The sequence below is a fragment of the Phocoena phocoena genome, chromosome 9 (assembly GCF_963924675.1).
Source record: "Phocoena phocoena chromosome 9, mPhoPho1.1, whole genome shotgun sequence".
Lineage (NCBI taxonomy): Eukaryota > Metazoa > Chordata > Mammalia > Artiodactyla > Phocoenidae > Phocoena > Phocoena phocoena.
This window is the reverse complement of record NC_089227.1, coordinates 45053881-45075879: the sequence shown is the minus strand read 5'-3', so window position 1 is coordinate 45075879 and position 21999 is coordinate 45053881. Positions and strand designations below refer to the sequence as shown.

Here is a 21999-nt window from a genome sequence, read left to right as displayed (position 1 = left end):
CCTCTATCAGTCTTATTTCTATGTTTCCCTTTTCAAAAGTGTTGCCTGGATGTTCTGTCTTCACTTCCTTTCTCACCATTATCACTTTTAAAACATTTTATTTTAAAATAATTTCAAACTTACAGAAAAATTGCAATAATCATGCAAATATTTCCCATATTTTTTTCGCCCAGATTCATCAGTTGTTACGATTTTCCCCCTGTATGTTATTCTCTCTCTCTCTCTGTATGCATGATACGTGTGTGTGTGTTACACACACAATTCTTGTCAAGATCACCAGTGACTTCCATGTTGTCAAATCTAATGATCACTTTTCAGCTCTCATCCAGTCGGCAGCACCAAAAGTAGCTGACAATGCTCTCCTTCTTGAAACACTTCACCTGGCTTCCAGGATCCACCTCCTCTTGGTTCTCTACCTACTGGCTACTACTTCGCAGTCTCCCTGCTGAGTCCTTTTCGTTATAAAACCTCCTTTTGCTGAAGGGCCCAGGGCCCACTTCTCTTTTCAATGTGCATTCACTCCCCACATGTACACATCCACTCTCAAGACATTAAATATTATCTATATATTGTTGAGTCAAATGTGTATCTCCTGTATTGATCTCTCCTCCAAACTCTAGATTTCTATCCCCAAATACCTACTTAAAAGCTCTGATGGAGGTTTCGCTTTTCATGTCCAAATCAAAATTTCAGACTCTGTGAGCTATTTTTCCATACCTATCCATCCCAATTTTCCTAAAGTCTCTGCCATCTCAGAAAGTGACAACTCTGTCCTTTCAGTTGTTCAGGCCCAAAATCTTAGTCATCCTTGACTCCTTTAATTTACATCCCACATCCAATCCAGAATCCAATTTACCAATTCCAGTGGTGGAATCCCTTCCCATTTCCACCACTACCACCCCGGGCTAAACCAGCACCATCTCTTACCTGCACTTTGGCAATATCTTCCTATCCCAACTTTTCATTTGTCTTTGTACCAGCACAGTCTACTTCCCACATGCTGCCAGAACATGATTTATATCAGGTTACTCCTTTATGCAGAGCTCTCCACTGGCTTCTCATCACACCTCATGACTCACTGCATTCCAGTCATCCTGTCCCTGATGTTCTTTGAGTATGCCAGGCATGGGTTCTTATCCCAAATCCCTAAGTAAGAATGCTTAAAATTCCTTCTACCCACTGCCTGAGCTTCTATCCCATTTTTCAACATGCAGCATGGAATGTCAAGGGCTAGGGATGCACAGTGAAGAAGGACAGAGAGCATAGCCAGGAAGGGAGTGTTTTGACAAAAGAAGCAAAAGCAGGTGGTAAAGGGATTCTCCCAGTCGGAGAAGTGTCGCCCTGTGTCTTTTGTCCCTTTAATTCATACTTTAGAATCTACTATCAATACAGCTGACAACTCTGGGAAGCTGTTTTCCACATTGGCTGCCGTTATTAGGATTGAGTTGCAGTTCATGATTTCACCCGCAAAGTAACCAGGGTTAAACTTGAGGACATTTTGCTTCTTCTTGTCAAGGCTGTTTGCAATGCCACTATCTTATGCAATGAGAAGTGGTAAATTATAAATACAGGTATTCTATGGCTCAGAAAAAATGGGCTCTCCTTGAGGTGTGAAATATGCTTCAGTCTCCCTAGTTCCCAGATCCATCTCCTATACAAATCTTTAACCCAATGCTTTCAACACAAACACATTTCGCTACTTAGATAGCATGTGAGAGAATGTATGTAGCGGATGTCTCAGACTGAAGGAAATGTGCTTTATAAAGAGGTTTATAGAACCAGACTCTGTAGACATGGAGTTTTCACTGTGGGTGAAATAACTATCAAGTCAAAATATTAAAGAAAGTCATCTTATCCTTTATAAGATAAAAAGCCCACAGACCCAATCCACTGGTCCCTATTTTCTTCTCCACTGCATGTTTTGATCTCTTTTTAAATTACACAACGCTTCTTTTTGGTAGATGGAAAGTCTATAGAATCTAATCTCCATGCATAGTTGTTTTACTTAGCCTCACAGTCACTTCTGTCCCCTGCACTTAGGTCAGTGCCCAGCACATGGCAGATGCTGACTAATATTTATTAAGTGAATGCTCTGGAAATAGGCAAGATGATAAATGTTGAGGAAGGCTATAGACAGGACTCATTTTTTATTAGATACCTAATATGCACCAGGCATTTGTTGGGTGCTCAGGATACCAAAAAACAAAAGACACAAGACATTCGCCATCTTACATAGCTCACAGTCTTGTGGTTAGATAAGAAAACAAGCACCTATGATAGAATATGAGAAGTGCTATCATGGGGGTTACCCAGTGGAAACACAAAGGGAACACAGAATTAAGAAGACAGGGAGGGGCTTCCCTGGTGGCGCAGTGGTTGAGAGTCCGCCTGCCGATGCAGGGGACACGAGTTCGTGCCCCGGTCCGGGAAGACCCCACATGTCATGGAGCGGCTGGGCCCGTGAGCCATGGCCGCTGAGCCTGCGCGTCTGGAGCCTGTGCTCCGCAACGGGAGAGGCCACAGCATTGACAGTTCTGCGTACCACAAAAAAAAAGAAGACAGGGAAGGGGAATTCCCTAATGGTCCAGTGGCTGGGACTTCATGCTTCCACTGCAGGGGGCAAGGGTTCAATCCCTGGTCAGGGAACTAAGATCCCACAAGCTGCATGATGCGGCCAAAAAACAAAACAAAACAAAACAAACAAACAGGGAGGACTTCTGGAGGAAGTGCTACCTCATATGTGCCTGACATATGAGTAAGAGTGAGCCTGCTGAAGTGGGGGGTAAAAGGATCTCCCCAAGAAAAGGGAACAGTACATGCAAAAGACCTGGGGCCAGGGAACACAGCTTTCACAGAGAACTGAAAGGCTTTCCGTATGACTAGATCTTTGGGAGCTAAGGTGTTGAGAAGACTTAAGATTGGGTGCCTGGATCATACAGTCTTGCTAATTTCTGAAGCTGATCTCTTTGGGTATGTGTTTAAAAACACTTTAGATTTATCTTCCTGTTATATAAATACATAAAGGTTTTAAAAATTATAAACTATCAATAGATTTTGGATAACATATTCACATCCACATCTTTACCATGGATGAGGGTTTAGTTTACTAAAAAGTACAATCCAGATGTTTTCTAATGGCCAATAGAAGACAGATACCTCTTTTACTGGACTTCGGCACGGAAGTCAGGTAACAGCAAGTGTTACTTCGGTCCCGTATATGTTATAAACCTCACAATTTCACCTGTGATGTCTCAGCATGTAATTATCATACACTGAAGAGAGAGAAAGGGAGCAGAGCTAAAGGCAAAAGAGGAGAGGAAAATTCCACCTTTGTTCTCTCCAAATGCATAATGAAAACATGTATCTGGGGTTAGGATGTTTTATTTTTGTGCCACAGTCCAGATATAAAGTATAGTTCAGTATGATTCAATAACTCAAAATTCAGTTGGTAGATTTGCAGTCACATTTACATATCTGGCATCAATTTTGTCAGAATGTTTCCTATTACACGTTTCTGTTTTCAGACACAGGCCACTAGATATAAATTCTTTCCTAGGGAATTAAATTTACATAACTAGATTATAAAACTTAGATTTTCAAACACCATTTATAATTGCCTGGATTCCTAAATAGCCTCCTTAGTCCAATCCAGGTCCTGGTCCTACTACATCTATTCTCAGCCCACAGTCACCATTATTCTTTCTAAAAGTCAGTCAGACCATATCTCGCTGTTGGTCAAAACCTAGCAAATAGCTCCTCACTTCATTCTGAGTAAAAGCCAAAGTCCTTCCAAGGGCCTGTGTGGCTTTACTTGATCAGGCCCTCCTCCAACTTCATTGATGTTGCCTCTTAGACCTCATCTCCAGACACACAATTCTCTTTGTTCTTCCTTAAACATGCCAGGCACCCTCCTGCTACCACAGGGTCTTTGCAGAAGCTCTTCTCTGCCTGGGATGTGCTTCTCTCAGAAATCCACAAGGCTCCCTCCCTCACATCCTTCAGGTCTCTGCTCAAATGTTATCTTCTCCTGAGGCCATATACTTAAAACTTCATCATAGCCCTCTATCCGCCTTACCCTGCTCTCCTTTTTTGCCATAATAGTTTTCATCTTCAAACATACTGTATAACTTATTTATTATATTTATTGTCAGTAGGATGCAGTTTCCATAAATGCAGGAATCTTTGTCTCTTTTGCACATAATACATCCCAAGCACCTAGAATAGAGCTAGCATATTTACGTATGTATATTCAATAAACACTTACTGAATGAACTACTGAAATAAAATTTTGTACAACTAGGCAAGACTGAGTATTAGAGTCAGTATCCTTAATTTTGAGCAGGAAGAAGATCTGATTTTAAAATTTGTATGTAAACTTATTTTCCTTATTTGCAGAACAAAAATATTCTATTTTGAAGGGCATATTAGCATTACTCATTTCACAATCCTGGCAGCGTGTGTGCACTATTACTTAAGTATATACGTAACAAGAAGACACAGCAAACTTGTTTGCTTTACAGAATCACCACAGTAAGGTAACTTAAGAAGGAAGGACAGATTGAGGTCTGTGGAAGATTTATTTTTTTCTAAAACTGGCATAATAATAACAATGGGAACTATTGACTTAAAACCAACAGGAGCCAGTTGGAGAACTTTCATAAGACTAGTATTCTAATAGATTAAAAATTTATTTTCTCCTTTGAAATTTAAGAGCCACTATTTAAAGGTGTAATTGCATATGCCAAAAATAAGATTTATAAAAGGTCACTGTCTCTACACCAATGAATAGGAAGTGATAATGAATGCGTTAGTACTACTCTTATTTTTTTTTTATTTCTATTTTTTGCGGTATGCGGGCCCCCCACCACTGTGGCCTCTCCCGCCACAGAGCACAGGCTCTGGACCGCAGGCCCAGAGGCCATGGCCCACAGGCCATGGCCCACGGGCCCAGCCGCTCCACAGCACGCGGGATCCCCCCGGATCGGGACACGAACCCGCGTCCCCCACATCGGTAGGCGGGCTCCCAACCACTGCGCCACCAGGGAAGCCCAGTACTACTCTTTAAATATCATCTCTTCAATTATGAACTCACAGGAAAATCCGTCCATTTCTAAGGCTTATACTTCCTGGCAAAAACTACAAAGTTGTGAAAATCTAACAACTGAATAGCACTGGGTCTCTCATTTATTTCTAATTTAATTATTAACTTAAGAGGACCATGGAAAGTGCAACGATATTGCATAATAGTTGGACTGTCTGGTGACAGGCAATGATGGATCAAGTTTCTTCCCCTTAGCTCTTTAATTGTTAGTATGAGTCTTTAAAAGTAGGTCCCAGATCAGATCGATCAAGAACTTACTGACGATACACTCTGGTTATCAGTGGGCAGAACTCACTGAGAATACAAAAGAACCACCAGATATAACATTCACAGTTTTATTCATATCAAACAAATACATTTACTTTTATAGCATTCATTGTGATCCTGTTGCATTGTGGTAATAGATAATTTGATCACAAAGATATACTTTCAAGAAAGCCACATCCGGCATTTCCAAGTAAACTTCTACATATTTGGCCAACCAAATACACCAAGTATACCAGTATACTCTTACAACCTATAAGAGTAAGGTACTTCCACTATTAAGCACTAGGATTTGGAAAAGAATTTATCATTTCACAAGTTTAGAGTTCTGTTAATGATGGAATTCAAGAATGGTTTATTGAACTAAAGTATATCCAAATGAAGTATTTTGTGGGTTGACAATATGGTTACAGGTGGAACTTTACCATCATCTACTATACAACCTTCAAACATTCATTCAATTATTCATTACTTTGTTCATTAATTAAACAAGTATTTAGTAAGTGATCACTATATGCCACACACTCTGCTGCATGCTAAGGAACTAGAGATGAATGAAAGAAACAAAGCCCCTGATGTTTACAGCTCTGTTTTTCTTTCTCAGGATTGCTTTGCCTATTTGGGGTCTTTTGTGTTTCCATACAAATCGTAAAATCTTTTGTTCTAATTCTGTGAGAAATGCCATGGGTAATTTGATAGAGATTGCATTGAATCTGTAGATCGTTTTGGGTCGTGTAGTCATTTTCATGATGCTATACATAGAAAATGCCACCAGAAAACTACCAGAGCTAATCAATGAATTTGGTATAGTTGCAGGATACAAAATAAATGCACAGAAATCTCTTGCATTCCTATACACTAACAATGAAGGATCAGAAAGAGAAATTAAGGGAACATTCCCATTTACCATCACAACAAAAAGACTAAAATGCCTAGGAATAAACCTACCTAAGGAGGCAAAAGAACCGTACTCAGAAAACTATAAAACACTGAAGAAAGAAATCAAAGATGACACAAACAGATGGAGAGATACACCGTGAACTTGGATGGGAAGAATCAATATTGTGAAAATGGCTATACTACCCAAAGCAATCTACAGATTCAATGCAATTGGTAGATTTTTTGATGATGGCCGTTCTGACCAGTGTGAGGTGATACCACGTTGTAGTTTTGATTTGCATTTCCCTAATAATTAGTGATGTTGAGCATTTTTTCATGTGCCTCTTAGCCATCAGTATGTCTTCTTTGGAGAAATGTCTATTTAGGTCTTCTGCCCATTTTTTAAAAAATTTAATTTTATTTTTTTATACAGCAGGTTCTTATTAGTTATCTATTTTATACATATTAGTGTATATATGTCAATCCCAATCTCCCAATTCATCCCACCACCACCACCCTCTTCCCACCCCCCCATCCCCCAATTTCCCTCCATCCATTTTTTGATTGGGTTATTTTTTTGATATTGAACTCCATGAACTGTTTGTATATTCTGGAGATTAATCCTTTGAATGTTGCTTCATTTGCAAATATTTTCTTCCATTCTAAGGGTTGTCTTTTCGTCTTGTTTATGGTTTCCTTTGCTGTGCAAATGCTTTTAAGTTTAAATAGGTCCCACTTGTTTATTTTTGTTTTTATTTTCATTACTCTAGGAGGTGGGTCAAAAAAGATCTTACTGTGATTTATGTCAAAGAGTGTTTTCCCTATGTTTTCCTTTAAGAGTTTTATGGTATCCAGTCTTACATTTAGGTCTTTAATCCATTTTGAGTTTATTTTTGTGTATGGTGTTAGGTAGTGTTCTAATTTCATTCTTTTACATGCAGCTGTCCAGTTTTCCCAGCACCACTTATTGAAGAGGCTGTCTTTTCTGCATTGTATAATCTTGCCTCCTTCTCATCAAAAAATCTACAAACAATAAGTGCTGGAGAGGATGTGGAGAAAAGGGAACCCTCTTGCACTGTTGGTGGGAATGTAAATTGACACAGCCACTATGGAGAACAGTATGGAGGTTCCTTAAAAAGCTAAAAATAGAGCTATCATATGACCCAGCAATCCCACTACTGGGCATAGACACTGAGAAAACCATAATTCAAAAAGAGTCATGTACCACAATGTTCATTTCAGCTATATTTACAATAGCCAGGACATGGAAGCAACCTAAATGCCCATTGACAGAGGAATGGATAAAGAAGATGTGGTTCATATATACAATGGAATATTACTCAGCCATTAAAAGGATTGAAATTAGGTCATTTGTAGAGACGTGGATGGACCTAGAGTCTGTCATACAGGGTGAAGTAAGTCAGAAAGAGAGAAACAAATACCGTATATTAAAGCATGTATGTGGAATCTAGAAAAGTAGTACAGATGAACCTAGTTCCAGGGCAGGAATAGAGATGTAGATGTAGAGAATGGATGTGTAGACATGGGGGGAAGAGGAGGGTGGGATGAATTGGGAGATTAGGTTTGACATAAATACACTACCATGTGTAAAATAGATAGCTAGTGGGAACCTGTGGTACAGCACAGGGAGCTCAGCTTGGTGCTCTGTGGTGACCTAGATGGGTGGAATGGGGGTGGTGGGTAGGAGGGAGGTCCAAGAGGGAGGGGATATATGTATACATATAGCTGGTTCACTTCATTGTACAGCAGAAACTAACACAACATTGTAAAGCAATTATACTCCAATTAAAAAAAAAAAAAGAAAAAGAAACAAAGTCCCTACTCTCAAAGAGCTTCTTTTACCAGAAGACAGATAATAAACAAATAAACAAAGAAGCAAATATTTTCAGATGGTAATAGTGCTGTGAAAACAATAAAATGGGACAATATTATGGAGTGATTGAGAATGGGGTAGGGATGGGATGGTGTGGTCAGACGTGGTCTCACTAAGGAGATAACATCTGAGCTAAGATTTACATGAGGAGAAGAATCCAGCCATGTCAAATGCCAAGGTAGGAGAAACAACAGTGCAGAAGCCCTGCAGAAGGAATGAACTTTGTTTTTGGAAAACAGAAAGAAAACCAGAGTGCCTTGATAGTATTGAGTGAGATAAAGGAAGATGCAAGATAAAATCAGAGAAGAAGCATCCAGATCATATTCAGCCTTTTAGAGGTTTTCTTTCCTTTCCTTCTCTTTTTTTTCTTTCTTTCCTTCTTTCAATTTTAAAAATATTATCGAAAGACTTGAGGCTTTTTAAGCAAGGAGAGGATATAATCTGGGTTTTTTTTTCTAAAAGAATATCTATATAGAATGATTATGTGGGCTTAAAAAACTCAAATAGAACGTCTAGAAATAAAATATATAATAGAAGGTAACAATTCAATGAACTGTTTAAACAACAAATTCAACACAGATGAAGAAAGATTTAGTTGACTGGAAAAATATCAGCCATAATGTAACTCAGAAAGACAAGATTGAAAATATGAAAGGACTGATACGTAGGAGGCAAGAATGAAAAGGTTTAACTAATTGCAGTTCCAGAAAGGCAGAAACAGCAGGGGATGGGAAGACTGGATTGGATTACTTCAGATTACTTAATGAAAGATAAGGCAGAGAATTTCAGAAATAATTTTAAAAATCCTAGTCCACAAAATCAGGAATTCTAACAACTCTTAAGCAAAATAAATAAAAAGAAATCTGCATCTAAATACATCATAGTGAAACTGCCCAACACCAGATAAAAAGAGAAACCCTTAAAAGCCATAGAGAGGGGCTTCCCTGGTGGCACAGTGGTTGAGAGTCTGCCTGCCCATGCAGGGGACACAGGTTCGTGCCCCGGTCCGGGAAGATCCCACGTGCTGCAGAGAGGCTGGGCCCATGAGCCATGGCCTCTGAGCCTGCGCGTCCGGAGCCTGTGCTCCGCAACGGGAGAAAAGGACAAATTACCCAATGGAATAACTAAACCAACAGGTAACATTGATGCCAAAGGATGGGAGAATCTCGTATGCACTGAGAGGAAAACTGTGTACCTAGAATTCTATACTCAGAAAAATATATTTTAAGCAGATATTAAGGAGAAATAAATATATTTAGTTTCAGGCAAACAAAAATGGAGAGAGGTTGTACTAGTAGAATTTCCCTACCAAAGGAAATTCTGAAAAATCCAAGTCAGGCAGAAGGAGAATGGTTCCAGTATGAAATGCAAGATGGATTAAAGAGGAAGAGACTAGAAAATATGTGGATAAACCTAAATAAACAGCAATCATATAAAAATATCTTTAAGGATTTAAAATTAATTAGAATATAAAACCACAATAATAATATTAAGGTAGGGGTAAATGGAATTAAAGTGTTCTAAGTTATTGTAGTAACCAGAAAGTTGGTATGGATATTTCATAAGGCAAATGTGAATATTTTTAGGAGTAAGTATTGAAAAAAGAGGAAGAAAATGTGTAAAATCCTAACTAGTAAAGGGGAAAATGCAACAGTTAAATTAATAAATCTTTAAAACGGAAAGACAAGATTTAAAAAAAGAAGCATAGAATAAGTGGGACAAATAGTTTGAAATTTGAGGGTAGAAATAATTTTAAAAGTTCACTAGTGGGACTCCCCTGGTGGTCCAGTGGTAAAGAATCCGCCTTACAGTGCAGGGGATGTGGGTTCAGTCCCTGGTCAGAGAACTAAGATCCCACACGCCGCGGGACAACTAAGCCTGTGCGCCACAAGTACTGAGCTTGCTTGCCTCAGCTAGAGAGCCCTCGTGCCGCAAACTACAGAGCCCATGTGCTCTGGAACCTGCACGACACAGCTACAGAGCCCATGCTCCCTGGAGCTTACACACCACAACCAGAGAGAAGCTTACATGCCACAACTAGAGAGAAATCAGCGTGCCGCAACTAAAGTTACCGCATGCCTCAACGAAGATCCCACAAGCCGCAACTAAGACCTGATGCAGCCAAAAATAAATTAAATAAATAAATAATAAATACATCTTAAAAAAAAAAAGTTCACTAGTTACATTAAATGTAAATGAATTAATGCTCCTGGCAAGAGAGAAACATTGTCAGACTGGAGTTTTAAAAATCCAAATACTTGTTGTCTAAAGGAAACATGTAAAGTAAGAGGATACAAAAAGGCAGAAGTAAAAGGATGAAAGTAGAATACCAGGAAAATTTAACCAAAAGACAGTAACTACATTAATTTCAGGTAGTAGAAACTTTAAGGCCAAAAGCATTACTAACCATAGCATCCTAAAGAATTCCAATTTAGCATCCGAAAGAATTCACCATAACCAATTTCTTTATTTAAGTTCACCATAACCAGTTTTCTTTATTTCCCTTTCTCCTTTTTCTTCCTAATTCCCTCTCTCTTAGAGGCAGATAATTTTGTTGCCTGTTTTTCTCTCTTTCAGTACTCTTTGCTCTTCCCTTGGTTTCCTAGGGCAGAGTGCACACCAGTTGGACCCATGATTCCCATTATGATAATGTGAGAAGCAGTTCTAAAGAATTATTGTTTGAAGACTTTTTCATAAGACGAAAGAGAGATTATTCTGGGGTTAGGTTGATCACCTGTCAGTTTGAGCCACCAACACCCATAGACTCCACAGTCTTTGCTTTGTTAGGGATTCTGTGAGTGATCTTGAACAGGTAACTTACCTCATTTCTCCTCACTTGTTATATTTAAAATAAGAAGTCATATCTGCAACTAGATAAGCAAAGACGCTGATAATAAAAAGCCAATAATTATAAAGTTCTTAAGATGTCTGTAAAAGCAATATAAAGTTTAGATTACAGACCAATTGGCCACTCACTGACTTGTCACAGAGGTTTGCAGTACAAAAGAGCATGTCGTTCAACCACCCAAACCGGAAAGGACTTGATAAGCCTTTGAATGTGTGACTAGTATAGTGGTTATATCAGCTTCACCCCACAGCAGCTACGCATGCCAGCATAGATCCTGCTGTAATTCCTAGCCTTATGCCTGGTGATTGATTTCAAAAGGTCACCAAGTCCAACCCCTGGCTTCAGACAGAACTGTGCTCAGGGAAAAAGAAGTACTTTTTATGCTTCTTTCTTTTAAAAAATTTTAGATTATCAAGAAAAAAGACCTCACAGTATATATCTCACCTCCCAAAGGGCCAACTTTACATCGCAAGGTGCAAATAAAAATTTTGAGTGGCATTTAATTTTGAAAGTATTAAACTGATCTTCTCCCTCTCTCTGACATCTACCTTGACTTCATTACTACCCAACACATGATTATTTCAGGGAGGCCGCCTGGAGGAGTAGCTGTGAGTAACCTTGGTTCATGACTTAACATCTCTGTGCCCTAGTTTCCTAGAACCTACCTCATAGGCTGGTGAGGCTTGCATAAGATAACACATGGAATTTAGAGAATATAATATGGCCCTAGATCTCTCCCCAGGCTCAAAGCTCTGAGCAGTAAAGATGTCTCTTACCTTGCTGAATAGAGAAGGGAAAATATATATACTAGTAACTTATTTCTAACCAAGCATTGACAAGTGGGAAAAAGATAAAATACATTTTATAAATTTTCAACAGTGAAATTCATGGGCTATCAAGATGGTAGCAGCAACTAAGGGTAATTTATCCATGTCCTTTACTCAACATGTTTTGTTTTTTTTTTTTCTTCCCTCTTTGCGGTACACGGGCCTCTCTCTGTTGTGGCCTCTCCCGTTGCGGAGCACAGGCTCCAGGTGCGCAGGCTCAGAGGCCATGGCTCACGGGCCCAGCCGCTCCGCGGCATGTGGGATCTTCCTGGACCGGGGCACGAATCCGTGTCCCCTGCATCGGCAGGCGGACTCTCAACCACTGCGCCACCAGGGAAGCCCCTCAACTTGGTTTTATATGGACAATATCTGTTACAAGAAAGAAAAAGAAATACATATAGAGTATTTACATCTTTGTATATTAGATAGATATGAACAGGTGGGCAGGAGGCAGGGAGGAAGGAAAGGGAGAGAAAAACAATAATCTAAAATGGCCACATGTTCACATAATTATAAATTATGTAGTACTATAGGACGTAGTACTACATAACTCACCCAGCAAGCTGGGTCAGTCAGCCCAGCAAGCTGGGTCAGTCAGCCCAGCTTGCTGTCCCTATGCAAGCTGGGCTGACTCACCCATCATCACACCCCTGCTGATTTCCAATGCTACTGGCATCCCATGTAATCCCCTAGGACTCCAACCCTTCCCTTATTCTACCTGAGCCTAATCGCTGGCTTCTCTATCTCCTGATATGAGGTTAATTGTATCAGCTCTGCTTCCCTCCTCTGATGCCATCCCTGCCTCTCTCCAGCCTTTCGACCACAGGTCTCCTGCCAGGTTTCAGGTGTCCCTCATCCTTTGGCCCTGGCTCTGTCAAAGACAAGAATGAACATTTCTTGTTTGTTTCCTGGTCTCACTAAACCCCAAGCCTGCTCTACTTCTTTGGCTGGTTGGTACTCAGCCTGTCTACTCAAGGCAATTTCTAAATTATCCAGTGGTACTTCTGATGCTGCTTAAAATAAGAAGATAGCAAGACTCTGAGGGTTTTTTTTTTTTAAGATAGGATAAAAAGAATGATAAAGCTGAACCCAGTCCTTGTAAGCCAGATCACTGTGCCCAACAGTATCAGGAGAGTGGCAGGCATTCTGGAAGCTGCCATGGAGACCAGTCTTGTTTTCTGTTTTCTTCTGCAAGCACCAACATACTTCAGAATAACATATAGCTTTTAAATTTCCATCTTTCCTGGAGGCAGGTTAAATTTTGCATGGCAGTTGCCAGCTCTTTACCAAACCCCTGGTTCCCCTTCTTTCTGGTCACACAGTTAGACTACCTTTCCATGAGACTAGTTCTAGCCACTAAAACGTGGGCAGAGGTCATGTGTGTCACCTCTTGGCCAAGACTCTTAAGAAGCAGGTGTGCCTCTTCCACACTCTCCCCTTGCTGCTTGCTGGGTGTAAGTGGTAAAGGGGCCCATCCAATGGAGGAAACATAAATGGAAGTTGAGGTTCTCTGAAATTCTATGTGGAAGAAAATTGCCCACCAATTAGGAAGACTCCCATTGGCCTGCCATGTGAACAGAAACCTCTGCTGTGTTTGACCCATTAGACATTTGGTGGTCTTTTTGGTACAGGTGCCAGGCCTACACTACTTAATGCAACCAATATTTTATGTTTTAGAGCATTACATCACATGACTGTCAAAATTCTGGGCCTTCATTCTGGAAAATATAAGAGGGACTAGTGGAAAGGGAAGGGAAGCAAGAAGAAATTATAATGTGAATAACTACAAATATTTACTGCATATGTAACCATGTGTCAAACCTTGTTTTAGATACATTACACATACTGTCTCATTTAATTTCATTTATTCCTCATAACAACTTTAGAAAATAGTACTATTATTATCCTCACTATCATTATTCCTCAGATGTGGAAACTGAGGCAGAGGTGTAGTCCTCAGGAAGCCATGATTCAAATCTGTTGACTCCATAGCCCAGGCTCTGGTTGAGTATCCACTGCTGTGTACTAGGCACTCTGTACAATTTTATCTTTACAACGCCTTGTAAAACAGGCTTTACTATCCCCATTTTAAAGATGAGTACGTTTTAAGGTTCGACAAAGATAAATAAGGTGTCTAAGCGTACACAACTAGACAGATTCCGATTCAGGCCGAGGTCCGAGTGGCTCTCAAGCTCATTCTCTTTCCATCAGATCATTAAGATCAGAATCTAGATCGAGGGGAGAGGCCATTGGGACTAAGTTTACCTCCATTTCTGGGCCCCAGGATTCTCAGAAGTTGATCTGTGACCATGGAACCACTGCAGTCATCACTCTTTGTCAGCTTTGGAGACACTGGGATTTCTACCAGCACGGCTCCTGAGTAGAAATGAAGAGGGGGGTGGGGGGAGAAGCCATTTCTGTCTGTCCTCATACTTGGCTTTTTAACCTGGATGACCCATCCTCTCTTTTCATCTCTCTTGGCCCTTCAAGGGCTAGTTGACACATCAAGCAATCCCTCAAGACCAAGCCCCACCCCTTCTCCCTCCTGACTTAATCTGAGGATTACTGGCATATCTAGGGCAAATGGTCAGTGCTGGAGGCTCACGTGGGACAAGATGGTGGCATCATGTAACCTCCTGACCTATGCTATGAACCCAAATGGCCAAGGCCCCCTTGGGACAAAAGAGCCACAGGCTTGTATTCATCCATACAATCAGTAGACATGTGTGGTTGAGAAAAAGCACTGAGGCCCCTGGAGAAGCTGGAGCTCCTCTGCAGCATGGAGCAGCTGGGCCACAGTGGGGACTGCAGAGCAATGGCAAGTCTTGTCTAAATACCTGCCCAATCACGTCACCCTGCTCTTTCAGTTGCCCTTAGGATTAAGACTACTCATTACTGTGGCCTACAGGACCCTACGGGGCTCTTGCCTACCCCTGTAACCCCATTCATTTCACCGTGCCACCCCTCCATACGCTCTGAAGCTCAAAAAGTGATTATGTCTAACCCCATGAGGACAGAATTCACATCTTTTTACTCGTTGTTTTATGATGCACTTAGCCTATTTCCCTGACATAGATGGTGCTCAGTCAGTATTGGTTGGTTTGTTGGCTGGTCAGTCGGTTGGTTGGCTGAATGAATGACTGAAAAGTCAAGATTCTAGCAACGAAGTTAGGTCAGTGCTAGAGCAGATCACTTCTGTGATTGCAGCCCGAGCCCTTATTTTCCCCGTGGTTGGGATGGCATAGAGAGACGGGGTACAAGTCAGGCCCTGATGTTAAAGGTTAACAACAAGGGCATCCGTCAGTCTCACCAACAGACGTACCAATTAAAGCAAGTTTCACTGATTCAAATGGATTTTAGAAAGGGGTGTGAAATAAATTCAACAAATGAACATAAGAAATGAAATTTCACTAAATATGTAGCCTTAAAATGACTCAGGAACACCACCAATTCGATTTTTCGGTTCCCTCCCTTTTGCAGTGATGGTACAAGCCAGGGTCAGGCAAACGAGGTAGGCATCCTAAGGGAAATAATTTTGTCCTGTTGCCAACAGGATGCCAGGATGCCTAGAGAGGTTTTGTGAGAAGCCTTGGTCAAGGCTAACTGCCACGTAGCATCGGGCCACAACCCTCGGTGGAGGAAAGGTTATCTCATTTCTGATAGGACTGGATACGTGGCAGTTTTCATTTTGGTTCTTTCCTTATTATGGTAGATTTCCCATCATAGTTTCACTCAGGAGGGACTTTGAACATGGCGTAACCTGGAGGGCATAAGGAAGGGCAGAGCTGGTAAGGATAAATTAAGTGCAGCCCAAGAGGCCCCTATGTAAATAAGGAAATAGTTCCCAGATAACAAAGGAAGAAAGCTGGCACAGAATTTAACGAGGTAGTGATAATGAACTCACAGCACATGTGAACTGAGCTTGGTGACCAGCCAGTGGTCAATTATGGGTTCATTGCTAAAGCAAACGCATAAATACAAAACTATCTTTTAACTGTAGAATTGAAAGATTAAGTACGAAAGATGCTGTTTACAAGGAAGCAGGTTTTTGCCGTATTTTCCTGTGCTTGTTCAGTATCAGCAGTATTAACTGGCCTTTGCTTGGATCCTCAGCCTGAAAGGTGAACAACTTATGTAAAAGACCTGCAGTGGAAGCCCTAGACTCTGCATGATAGATTGGAAGATCTACCACAGATTCAATGGATTTCGCTCTTGACAAAGCTCACTCTTAACACAGGTAGGTGGTTTAATTTCAACACAGCATTTTCACATTTATTATCTTCAGCCCCTACTGTCTCCTGCTTACTAAGAAATTCTGCTATCTGAAAAAGTTTATTTTGAATGCTTCCACTCTTTTAGAGCCAATATCGATTAGCCAGGAGGGAATTATTTTTGAAGCTTAACCATAGAAGTTTATTTGGGGAGAAACAAATAGAATGAGAGGTAGCCAGTAACAAAATAAAAAATAAATAAACCATATTAGAAGCAGAAGAGGGAATTGTTTGAAATTACACAGCAGGCTGTAGATGCCAAATTTTGTCTATTGAGACGGGGAGACCCTGGGAGTCCCATCTTGATAGATAGGCTTGTCACGGCTGAGACAGAAATCAAGCAGAATGCATGGTTGAACTCAGGTAGCACAGAGTCAGGGTTCTCACCTGGATGCTCAGGAGAATCATGTGGGGGGCTTTTAAACCCACAGCACTCAAGCTCTACCCCCAGAGATTCAGATTTCCTTCTTCTGGGGTAGGGCAGCAGCATTATTCAAAAGCTCCCCGGGTGAGTCCACTGTGAGCTAAAACTCGGAACTTGGGAAGCCCTGGGCAAAGAACGGAGGCTACAGGTGAGGAAGGTAAGGGAGACAGAGCACATGTGGAGGGGCAAAGACTCTCCGTTCAGCTCAGAAACCGGCGGAACAATAAACCACTGTAACCGTTCAATTTTTCTCCAAGCTACTTATGTAATGATAAGCGTTTGTGAAGCTGTTGGACTTACACCATGTTTCCACTTTCGGATGATGCCTCTAAAAACTACTAAGCTTACATTAAGTCCATTTCATAAGAGTCGTATTTTGTATTATCCACAACCTCTTCTCCTCAACGCCCTAGTGAATTGAGAGGCGACCCTGGCACACTCCTGTTCGCTTACTTTGATTCCTTGTAATCCATAGCCGGGGGGGCCAGGAGGGCCAGGCAAGCCTTTCTGCCCAGTATCACCCTGTTAGAAGACGGAGAGAAATTGTAGAGAAGGTTAAGGAGATTTAGAAAGAAACAACAGACTACTGCTCTCAGCTACATTCTCACTTCAGTCTGATGAAGACCTACATCCACGCTGTCCATATTGATATAAAGTAGTGTTTTCACAAAAATTTTAAGCCACAGAATCCTTTGCAAAAATTTTACATGTAATCCAGCTGTAAAGAGATAAGGCAGAGCTGCTTGGCATAAGCAGAAGTGTTGGACCCGTAGCCTCGTCTGCTTGGGCTCCTCCAAGCTGCTCTACCATCAACCCCTAGAACACCAGGGGTTCGAATACCACTCATACATAATTCTATGTAGACTTCACTGTGTTGCTCCATTTCAATATGACGTATTAATTCACAGGGGTTGCAGTTAAAGATTCAGCAGTTATTGATGTGGATCAGAGTTGAATTTTTAAGAAAAGATGTAAATGAAGCAAAATGTGCGTCATTTCCCAGTATATGTTCCTTACAGCTTAAGTTGACCCCATGTTTCTTGAGGAAAAACTTCTATGGTCAAATAAGATTGGAAAATGTTCTACACCACGGTATGAATATATTAAAGCCTCAAGAAGTCCCACAATAGAAAGATTAGTTTAACTTTGTTTATCCCAGAAGTTCCCAAATTAACATTTTGAGGAAACAAACTTTGAGAAATCCTGAGTTAATAAAAGTTACTGTATAAGTCAGTCTTTTTCTTCCAATATGGGAAAAAGCTTTATTTTTTTCTGATTGTAAGAGGAACTGATTGGAAAAAAAAAAGTAGAAAAAGAAATAAAAATGACAATGAAAAAAAAAAATAGACCCATCATTGCATCACCCAGTGATAACAACTACTAACATCTTGGAGGGATCTTTATCCATATAAAGGGATCTGTAAGGTTAAGAAATAGCCCACTGTCAAAATGGAGTTGATGGACAAAAATGGATAAACTAAGAACCTTGGTAATTCTAGGATCCTCAGTCACATCTTTGACTCATAAAGCCCTTTCCTCTCTGATAATAGGATTCTAATTCACTTCTGTGCATTTTGGATGTAAATATACGTGTTTGACATTTGAATTTGTGACGGGTGGCTCACTGAAACCTGTTTGCCCTATGAACATGCCTGATACTTTACCTCCCTTTTTGAACAAATCAAAAGAACATTTGTTAAGCAAATGAATGAACAATTGAAACAGGGCTCCTCAACCTCAGCGTAATTCACATTTTGAGCTGGATAATTCTTCATCATGGGAGGCTGTCCTGTGCATTGTAGGGTGTTGTTTAGCAGCATCCTTGGCGTCTACCCACTAGATGCCAGTAGCACTCCTTCCCCAGTGTGACGTAACAACCCAAAATGACACTGCCAAATGTGCCCCTGGGGTGGAGAGGGGAGGACAAAATCTCCCTCATTGAGAAACACTGGATTAAGAGAATAAAAGGATAAATAATCACCAAATTGGAGGCGACAAAAGGAAGAGAAATAGAAGCAAGGGAACCAAAGGAAGTTCCTCTCACCTTCCATGGGGACAATAAATTAGGCCCTCGCACTGGGGACAGAGTGGACTACGTGCACAGCACACAATAGATCCATCAGCTGGTGTCCTGTTAAAAGGCGACCTGAGGTACCTCTGGCCAAAGTAAACACGTGCTTCTTAATGATGGCACAGCCTCTAAGGAACCTGGCAATATTTTGAGCACTTTGCAATCACTTTTTAAAAAGACATTAACTTTCTAATTTCTTTGGGGGAAGCGAATGGCTTTATAAACCTAAATGTTCTATTTTACTGAAAGTTCACATGATATGAGAAAATAAGACTCTTCGTCAACAATCGAGAGAAAACTAAGTCAGCATCAGAATGAGCGCTTCCTATGCATCGTCATGTGGTATCTGACCCTCACCCAGAGCACAGACCTGAGGAGTCACCTTTGGCCCTTGGGTTTCTATGCCCCGAGGCCCAGGGGGGCCTGGAGGGCCTCTGACACCAGGCTCTCCCTAAAAAGACACAATGAATGACGTTATTGATTAAAAGAAACTTTACGTTGTATAATATTTCATATAAAATTTCATATTTCATATTAAAATATTTCATATGAATTTTCATATTCAGAAATGTATTTTAAAATCCCAAACCCTTGAATTTGACTAAGATGATAATCGAGCCCTTTTCTTCCATATCACTTTTCTATACTTGTTCAAGGGAGTGTTATCCCTCTTCGTTTTCATTTCTTATTGCCATTTATCAAGCCAACCGATATGGGTTCATTTCAGAGCAATAAAGTCAATTAAATTCTTGGCAACCTTAATATATACTTTTTGGAACTCCCTTCTCAGGAATTTGGAAAAGTAATTACTGCCATTGTGAAGAGAGGGAGAAAAAAGAGACAAGAATAAAAAACAAGGGTTAAAAGATACAACCCTCTCCTGAACTGGTTGCTCTCATGTCTTTATGCAACTTGGGTTGGGGACTGGCTGTAGGATACTCCTGCCCCTAGAGTGGTTATGACTGCAGGGTGGGTTCTCTAAAGGCTTTTAGATTCGCCAATGCAAGACAGTTTCATAATAGGCAACTATCACCAGAAAGTTGGTGGGGCCTGATTGGCGTGGGTCAGGCCCTGTGGTTAGACCTATTTGAGATGGGAATGATGGGAAGAAGCAGAGAAATGAAAATCTCTTTATTAACCACCTTCTGTGTCCCCGACACTGTGCTCTGCGTGTTCATATATGAGACTTGATATAATTTAGTATTCACAAGAATCCTGTATGACAATGACTAACTTACCTAACTTCTCTGAACCTCTGTAAATTCATCAGATACACAGAAAATCATATCTACCTTTCATGGAGATGACAGTGGAGGCAGACAAAGAACGCCATGCTTCTGCCGCCATGTCTAGCACAGAGCAGGTGCTTAGTAAGTCTTAACTCCCCACCCCACCTGGTTTTTTACAGAGGGGACGAAAGTTTGCCCAAAGCTGCACAGCTATTGAGAGGCATGGCTAGGAGGATGTGGAGAAATAGGAACCCTTGTGTGTTGCTGGTACAGCCACTTTGGAAAACAGTTTAGCAGTTTCTTAAAAAGTTCAACATAATTTTACCATTTGATCAAGTAATTTCACTCCTAGGTATACACCCAAAGAAAATGAAAACATATGTCAACACAAAGACTTACATATGAATGCTCTTCACAGAATTATTCATAATAGCACAAAACTGGGAACAACCAAAATGTCCATCAACTGCTAAATGGATAGACAAAATGGGGTATATTCAGCAATAAAAAGGAGTGATCCATAGCTACATGCTACAACATGGATGAACCTCAAAAACTATTCTTAATGAAATAAATCAAATATTTGAGACTACATATTGTTGGAGTCCATGGACATGAAATGTCCAGAAAAGGCAAATCGATAGAAAGTAAGTCAGTGGTTGCCTGGGGCCAGGAATAGAAACTAAGAAGGGGGATTAAATGTAAATGGGCACGAGGGATCTTGGGGGGATGAAAATGTCCTAAAACTGATTTGTGATGATGGCTGTACAACGTGGTAAATGTACTAAAAAAAATCGTTGAATTCTACACTTAAAATAGGTGAATTCTTTGATAAGTAAAATATGCCTCAATAAAGTTATAAAGGAAAAAAAAGGCAAGAATCAGCTCTTAGGCCTAGGTTCTGTTTTGTCCATGTCCTGTTAGGAGCTAAGTAGCTTATATCAATAGCTTTCAACAGGGCAAAAATCATAAATGATAAGAAATGATTAAATTGTTTATGTAGAAAAAAATCCCATCTTTTATTTAGCTTTGCTTTCTACTTCCAAACCCTAAAATACTTCTAGAGAAAACAAGGCCTTTAAAAATGGGGAAACCTTTAAACTTTATTACTCTGTTAATTATTTTAATCTCTACTTCATAATTATGTATTCCCTTTTGCTTGCAGGCCACTGTTATGATTCTGGTTTTCTCTATCCATCTCTTCCACTTAATGCTTAGCTGCTTTTGAGACCACAGGTACTAATTATCTCTCTTTTTTTTTTTTAACATCTTTATTGGAGTATAACTGCTTTACAATGGTGTGTTAGTTTCTGCTTTATAACAAAGTGAATCAGTTATACATATACATATCTCTTCCCTCTTGCATCTCCCTCCCTCCCGGCCTCCCTATCCCACCCCTCTAGGTGGTCACAAAGCACCGAGTTGATCTCCCTGTGCTATGCGGCTGCTTCCCACTAGCTATTTTATGTTTGGTAGTGTATATATGTCCCATGCCACTCTCTCACTTTGTCACAGCTTACCCTTCCCCCTCCTCATATCCTCAAGTCTATTCTCTAGTAGGTCTGTGTCTTTATTCCTGTCTTACCCCTAGGTTCTTCATGACATTCTTTTTTTTTTAGATTCCATATATATGTGTTAGCATACAGTATTTGTCTTTCTCTTTCTGACTTACTTTACTCTGTATGACAGACTCTAGGTCCATCCACCTCACTAAAAATAAATCAGTTTCGTTTTTTTTATGGCTGAGTAATATTCCATTGTATATATGTGCCACATCTTCTTTATCCATTCATCAGATGATGGACACTTAGGTTGTTTCCATCTTCTGGTTATTGTAAATAGAGCTGCAATGAATATTTTGGTACATGACTCTTTTTGAATTACAGTTTTCTCAGGATATATGCCCAGTAGTGGGATTGCTGGGTCATATGGTAGTTCTATTTGTAGCTTTTTAAGGAAACTGCATACTGGAGTGTCCATAGTGGCTGTACCAATTCACATTCCCACCAGCAGTGCAAGAGTGTTCCCTTTTCTCCACACCCTCTCCAGCATTTATTGTTTCTAGATTTTTTGATGATGGCCATTCTGACTGGTGTAAGATGTTATCTCATTGTAGTTTTGATTTGCATTTCTCTAATGATTAATGATGTTGAGCATTCTTTCATGTGTTTGTTGGCACTCTGTATATCTT

At 40.3% G+C, this 21999-nt stretch overlaps 1 protein-coding gene across 1 annotated transcript in view; it reads right to left on the bottom strand.

Annotated features, from left to right (window-relative positions):
• The window catches only part of COL28A1 (collagen type XXVIII alpha 1 chain), a 158259-nt gene that overhangs the window by 40853 nt on the left and 95407 nt on the right, over positions 1 to 21999 (bottom strand). The window contains 2 exon segments of the mRNA XM_065884024.1: positions 16962 to 17030; positions 18962 to 19030. Of these exon segments, the coding sequence (XP_065740096.1) occupies positions 16962 to 17030; positions 18962 to 19030 (138 nt within the window).